Below are 7,793 nucleotides of genomic sequence, written 5' to 3'. Positions count from 1 at the left end.
TATTATTATAAAAAGAGGTGTGATTTGCTGTATGTTATATTACGAACTTTCTTAGGCTTAAAGATAACAGACAGGGCTATTTAAGGGTAAGTTAAGGACAACAGAGTTCAAAACAAATGCCTTGTAATAGCGTTCACTTGTTTTTGTGTTAGACGAAATGTACTGCTATTATAATTACAACTTTAGTATTTACAACTACTTTTGACAAATTAATTAGTGTGAACTTTTCAAAAGATTCATCCAAGGTCAAATTACTTGTCTGCTGTGTTCTGCAAGCTTAAACCTACATAGGATGGACAAATAAGCTGACAAAAGATCGATGATGCTTTCAGAGGAAATATTCTGACAACCTTCCAACACCCTCTCACTTGCCAGCGTCTTAACATTTTCTTCCTCAAACCAACAAATTACGAGTCAGAAAACGGCAAAATATATATTATATAGGCTATGCATTTCTAAATATTCTACTCTGTAGCAAACATGGTCCTTGTAGCAAAATTCCATGTCAACAAATTTAGCTAAGTCTGAGTATTGAGTACGCTAAAAGCTTCCATAATTAACATGTTCAAAAGCAGATGAAAAGCAGATTCACCGGAAGGGGATTTCTGTATTGTTAGACGTATTTGACTTCCTACTCGTTTAACTGCTGCTGGTGCTCTTTAAAAAGTAGAAATTACTTTGTGGACCACTTGATAGTTTGCCCGTATCTTCCCTGCTCTCCCAAGTTGTTTCTCAAAGTCTCTAAAAGTACAGTGAGTTTGCATGCATACGAGTGTGAAGTTCAATCTTGTCTGTCTAGACTCTGATTACGACCCTGTTTGTCTGCGTTTTTTACCTTGACCTTGGACTTCCGTGCAGCTGCCTTTTGTAAGATACGTCCATTCGCCAACCTGTGAGGACAACGCTTGACGTGTCTCTGTGTATAAGAGTAATCAATGAACTCTTCAACATTATATCTAGCGTAAAAACAACATTCAAAAAAGCTTTGGAGCTATCGACTATCTTATACCCAAGGACCATCTTTTACTGTCTCGTCGCTACAACATAGTTAAAATGAATAACAGAGTTTAAACAATATAGGACTCTCAAAGTCATTTCTCATGAAACATTGTACTGCAAAAGGTGCAAAATGTGCAACACCAGACCGGACGAAACTCTTCTGACGCAGTGTCGGTTGCATTCTTTCTTCTCATTAAACTAACTGGGCGTAATTAATTACTATGCAGTATTCTAATTTGTCGAATAAAAATAAATATGTAGCATGACAGAATAAATCCCTACTATACATGGAAAACTGCAAATCTTTTTTCATGTGTACTGTGTAGTATGTGAACTGTGTATTTTTCTTTTTCAGTCATTGAGAAGGAAAAATATTATTGAAGACAGTACTAATGTATCCACATTTCAGTTCAAATGTATTCTCTGTTTTTACCCATACATTATACTGATTGTCATTCATTTGTAGTTAGAAGTCAAACTAACCTACGCACACATCCACACCCGGTCTAAAGCGCCAGACAGCCCGTGGAAAATAGTTATTAAAAGTACATGTTGATCTTAAAACAAAACTTACAAGAGAGGTATACTCGCATGCCATTTGATTTTATTTTGAAAGTGATAGAACAAACTGACACCATCTATTTTGAAGTTAGGAGGCAATTCAAGCAAAAAGTATATCAAATAAAAGTAATGTCTGTTTGGCACTGTTTTTGCAGATTGTATTTCTTTTTAATACATTCCTAAAATGATTTTACAACACAGTATTGTTCAGACCTAGAGGATTGACTAACAAAAGTATTTTCCAACCTTGTAAGCAGTTGTAGCCTAAATGCGTTTGGAAATGTGAATATTATTACAGGTTAGATCACTTGCGTTTGCTGCAACACAATCAACAATTATGTATATTTTCGCATCTTTGTATTTCATTGCAAATAGATTGATTCATTTTAGAATAATACATGAGTTCATGTGACTCTAGGTCAATTGACTGTGCCACTCCTATTGTGTAAAACTCATTGAGTGTTAATTTTTGGGTTGAATGTGGACTGTTTGTATGTATTTATGATGTTGCAGATGCTTTTCCACCTCTAAATTTGTTGATACTAGAGATTCAAGTCAACGAACAGTGCTTACGGTTAAGTGTCCAGATTTTTGTCGGCTGAAAAGGTTATTTTTTTGTCCCACTTTGCTTGGAGCCTTCCCTTTAAGGATGGTTATCACGAACTCTCTTAGCCAATGCCTGGGCGCTGGAAACCTTAGAAGCCAGGCGTGAAACTTGAGCCAGTAGTGGTTTAAAGGGATTATTCTTCCAACCCACAACACCAGTCTCTTCGAAGTAGTTAGCATATCACGTGCCTGCGCTTTAATGAACTGGACACATGGAATTATTCGTGCGCATGCGCGTGCGTAAAATGTAGTTGGAAATGAGGTATCCGTCTTGGAGTAGGCGACTTTTAAAAAGCATCGGCAGCCCGTGATATGACGACTTCGCTGGTCCTGCATCCACGCTGGGCGGACACCTTGATGTACGTGTATGAAAAAAGACCGAATGAAAATAATCAGAATAAAAGCCAAATTATGGAGGGATTAAGTGGGAATTGCCCTGCGACCCATTGCAGGGACCTGATCTCACACCCCGCGCTGGGGCGGCATTCCGGCACCATAGCGACTCACCAGGGATCAGTGTACTCGGATATATCTTCCCCTGACACTGGGCGACAGTGCCCCGCTCCTCAGACTTCATCTAGCGCCTCTCTGAGTTACGGCTACCCCTTTGGAAACCCTTACTATGGTTGCAGATTATCTCACTCGCACAACGTGAATTTACAGCAGAAACCATGCTCCTACCATCCTGCAGAAAAATACGCTGAGCCGAGCACCGCTCTGCCCACGGAGGAGCTCTCCAACAGGGCAAAGGAGTTTGCTTTCTACCCGAGCTTTGCCAGCTCGTATCAGGCAGTTCCAGGATATCTAGACATGTCGGTGGTCCCCAGTATTAGTGCACATCCCGAACCACGTCATGATGCATTGATCCCCATGGAGGGCTATCAACACTGGGCTTTGTCGAATGGCTGGGATGGGCAGGTGTACTGTTCAAAGGAACAAACACAGTCTTCTCATCTTTGGAAATCTCCATTTCCAGGTATGTCTCAACATAGCTGTGGAACCATTTTATATATATATATATATATATATATATATATATATATATATATATATATATATATATATATATATATATATATATATATATATATATATATATATATATGAAATAATAAGGACATGCATCTAAATATAACAACTGACATCCTCTTAGAATAAGGTATGCATTTCACGTACTGTAAATTGAACTGTCAATTGAAAGTTTTCCTTTTATTTAAATATATATATATATATATATATATATATATATATATATATATATATATATATATATATATATATATATATATTCTTTATTGAAGTTGAGCAGGTGGTTATGATGATTATGATGATGTTTAATTTTATTCGAGTTACTTTTGACCTGTGACGGTATGGTTACTTGGTTACTTCAATCGGCATTCCAGAATAAGAGTTTGAGCAAATCCCAATCTCAACAAGCTTGAATAAGAGTTAAGGTCCCATATAATATAGCATTTATTTACAGTCTCGCACATAAAACTGAACTCAGATATGTCACTCAAACATTGTACTGAGCGTAGTCATATATTAACTCTATTATTATCAAGTTACAGGAATTCTTAAGCTACAGTCACGCAGTTTGGAACAGGGATATGACAATACTGCCTACCTTTGCTCCTCCCGTACGATAATACAGAAGGTCCGTCCTATTTGTAGGGCGCCTATAAATCTTATAATCTTTGTCAGCAATGACTGAGATTGGTGCCCCGCAATCTGTTAGGAACATTTAGCAAATGCCGGGAGTAGTTTATTTTCATAGAGCAGCCGTCATTCTTTATTCAAGTTATAGCTTTTAGCTTTGCTCCAGTGGAAAAACGATATTCTATATGAGCAAATAACATGCGCCGGCATCGTTCTATATCGTTAGTCAGATTTGTAGACTCAACTAAAACAAACACGTTATCAAAATGGCTAACACTGTACTGATAGCTCAGTTAATAGAAGATTAATATGCACTGTAATGTCTTTGTTGAACTTAAGATACTGTTGCATTATAGTGGCTATAGTGAGTGCTTGTCACAACCACCACGCTCCCCTGACATGTTTAGCAACCCTCCCCCCTAAAGGAGGACATGCACGCGCGAGCGCCCAACACACACACACACACACACACACACACACACACACACACACACACACACACACACACACACACACACACACACACATGTTGATGAAGCAATCATTATGAGGACTCTCCATAGACATAATTCTTTCTATACTGTAAGAATTATAGATTATATCCCCTAACCCAACCCCTAAACCTATCCCTCACAAAAAACTTTCTGCAGTTTTACATAAAAAACAAAAAACAAAACAGCGTTTAGTATGTTTTTTAAGCGATTTGAATTATGGGGACACTAGAAATGTCCTCATAAACCACATTTATAGCATAATACCCTTGTAATTACCAGTTTGTAACCTAAAAAAAATGTCCTTGTAAACCACCTAAACCCGCCCACACACACACACACACACACACACACACACACACACACAGGTAGCTTGCATATTTTCAAATGACTAAAATATATAACCTGCAACAAAATTGACTGTTTTATGCAACTCCACTTCTGCTCATCTTAAAGTGCTGTTTTCTTACATTGCCCCAACAAGTTCCTTCAAGTTTATGGAAAAGGAGCCGTTAGACAATAACACGCTGTAGACAGAAGGGGAGTGGACAAGGTTCTGTCTAAAATATAGTTCATCATACCATTGACAGTGACATTGACATTATTTCTGAATTGCAGCATTGCTTGCCAGATTAATCCAGTATCATTCACCTTATGTTACTTTACCGCGGCAAAATTTTGACATTTGAAAATGAATGTGTTGTTAGGTGTTAATAGTTCTAAAGTAGCTATATAATACGAAATTACACATAATAGTACAGCTAATGCACCGTAATGGAACGGGAGTTTGACAGAAACAAACACCTGTCGTTGCAATCCAGGCATTTTTGAAAGTTTTTAAAAATAGGTTTCTATCTTTTCTCAAACCATCCAGGCCTTACTTATGTTACTTATGTAGTAAATATCCTTGTTTGTTGCAAGGCTATTCCTATTCTGGGCCAAATAATACCAGTGAGTGAATATCCAACACCCACTCATTAATGAATATTTAACATTTATTTTGAGACACAAGAAATACAATTTAACATAGCTGCCTCTTTACTCATTACGTTTAAACTGTATTAATGTGTACCGAATCTTTCCTCACACATCTTCTATTACACCAGTTTCACTTATTCTTAGTGGCCAAAATTCCTTTCAAGGTATTTTAACACTTTTCTTTATGTTCACAATTTATTGTGATTTTTGTTCTAGAGATGTTCACGATTGATTTTAAAACGGTTGGCGCAACAATTGAATACTTTATTTAACAAAACCCATTGTTTTGTCCCGTGGTAAGGAATTAAACAGAACTGTATTCCACTTTGGACAGTGGCTCACTGGGCAGATAGGCTATAACAATGTTTCCCGTATTATAATTTTTTTCCAGATGTTGTTCCGCTGCAGCCCGAAGTCAGCAGTTACCGACGAGGGCGCAAAAAACGTGTTCCCTACACCAAGATACAACTGAAAGAACTGGAAAAGGAGTACGCAGCAAGCAAGTTTATCACCAAAGACAAGAGACGGCGCATCTCTGCTACAACCAACCTCTCAGAACGACAAGTTACTATTTGGTTCCAGAACCGCAGAGTGAAGGAGAAGAAGTTTGTCAGTAAATCCAAGACAAATAACCATATGCATACTTGAACTATGTTTTGTAAAAAAAAAAAAAAAAAAAAAATCCCGTCAGTTTATATGGTTATATCCTTCCGTCCAGAAAGTCTGATATTTACCTCTGTTCATACATCATGAATGAAGAACATACCGGCGGCTTACCGCCTAACCTGTCTTCTTTCACTTTATTTAATTTAAAATATGCTCACAGTACCATTACTGCTCACTCTTTGGCTTTTTGGACATATGCTATAAAACTGTGAAAATACAGATAAAAAAAAAAAAGAAAAAAAAACATTTCAACTACGTCCTTTTCTATGAATGTACATATATAAATAAATATTTAAAGTAACATAAATATGAAAGAGACACCTGGTTTACGTGCATCTGAGAATAAAGAGACGCGACACTTCTGAATCTCCTCATTTATGCGTCAAAGCCAGCAAACCAGCAGAAAACATTCAAGTTGTGCAGCACGCAGAAGAAGAGAAAATGTCACATTCTATATCGGACACTTTGGATGAATCAGGACTTGCATAAACTCGAAAGGCTAAAGCAAATATTGAACTGAGACACGAACAATAACCGTCATTTGCTTTTAGTGGACATGACAATGATTTTGCTAGAATGAGCCTGCGAGATTTCAAAAGCTATTAAAGGTTCACTGTGGGATACATTGCTTTTTAATGTCGGGGTAAACCAGGCTGCTGATGTTAACTGTACAGTTTAATGCTTCTATTATTTAATTTAGATTTCGTATGACAGGTCTGTAAAAAGGAATGTTTCAAGATCATCTGTATGTGTCCCTATTAGCAGTGAAGGATATGACTCCGCCATGCAACTGGAATGATTGTAAGCATTTAAATATCATGTAGTATTATACGTTAATGCACACTCTTTTTGTTTTATATATATAAATATATCGTAAAGCATTGAAGCTGTTCACACAGCTTGTCTGTATCTCTTTTCGTGCTGTATGTGAACTGTATTGTGGTGTTCAATTACTTAAGTACTGAATTGAGACATATGTCATAAATAAATTACGATGGAAATTGTTGAGTATGTGCTAGTTGAGTCAATGCATTCAATTTATCAATGAAAAAGATGGCCCGTCTATGACCATCTATCTATCTATCTATCTATCTATCTATCTATCTATCTATCTATCTATCTAACTATCTAGTATGTATTAAGTGTGGGAAGAGTTTTCAGTGGGTGTAATGCTTACATTTACCTTGTGGATATTAATTTTGTGCTTCAGTAGTGGCGGTTAGGTTTGCATAAAATATATAGGAACAAGATATCATTGGAACTACATGGTAATGACATTTGGAAAGGGTCCGGCAGAATAATAATTAAAGAAAAAAACTTTTTCATGATCTATTTCTTATTAATAATACTCTGTATGCTAACAGTACAATGGCAACAAAGTTAATTGCTAATATTATCTGAATCAGAATGCAAATGCTACGGGCTTCCGAAAGGCCTTAATAACTTAAATACGGTCAGCAACGCACTGTGTTAGACATGCAGTGTTTATTTGCTTAATAATAGAGTTTCTAATAATATAATTATTCACTATAGTTAGGCCTATATTATTCTTTAATATAATTCTTTAATATAATTAATGGTATTCTGTATTGTTAAGTAATATAATTTCACCAAGAGGTTGTGCAAGTCCACAATGTTAAATTCACGCATCTGTAAAAAAATAAAATAATGTTTTTAAAGAATAGAAAAAAGGCCAATCCGAATCTACGACGACATCATTTTGATTAAATATCATCACAATAGGAGTTTGGATCACAATGATTAGCAGTTACTTGCAGCATCACACAAGGCACTGAAGGTATTGTAAGAATATCGTACAAAGTAAGTAACTAT

General features: G+C 36.4%; 1 protein-coding gene across 1 annotated transcript; it reads left to right on the top strand.

Annotated features, from left to right (window-relative positions):
* The first annotated feature begins 2,478 nt into the window (after window positions 1–2,478).
* LOC127420155 (homeobox protein Hox-C13a-like) lies at window positions 2,479–5,942 on the top strand. Its single transcript, XM_051662205.1, has 2 exons — window positions 2,479–3,142; window positions 5,686–5,942. Exons 1-2 carry the CDS (start codon window positions 2,479–2,481, stop codon window positions 5,940–5,942), a joined length of 921 nt encoding a protein of 306 aa, XP_051518165.1.
* The last annotated feature ends 1,851 nt before the right edge of the window (window positions 5,943–7,793 follow it).

The sequence above is a fragment of the Myxocyprinus asiaticus genome, chromosome 29 (genome assembly GCF_019703515.2).
Source record: "Myxocyprinus asiaticus isolate MX2 ecotype Aquarium Trade chromosome 29, UBuf_Myxa_2, whole genome shotgun sequence".
In the NCBI taxonomy this organism is placed as follows: Eukaryota; Metazoa; Chordata; class Actinopteri; order Cypriniformes; family Catostomidae; genus Myxocyprinus; species Myxocyprinus asiaticus.
This window is presented reverse-complemented; position numbering and strand designations above follow the sequence as displayed.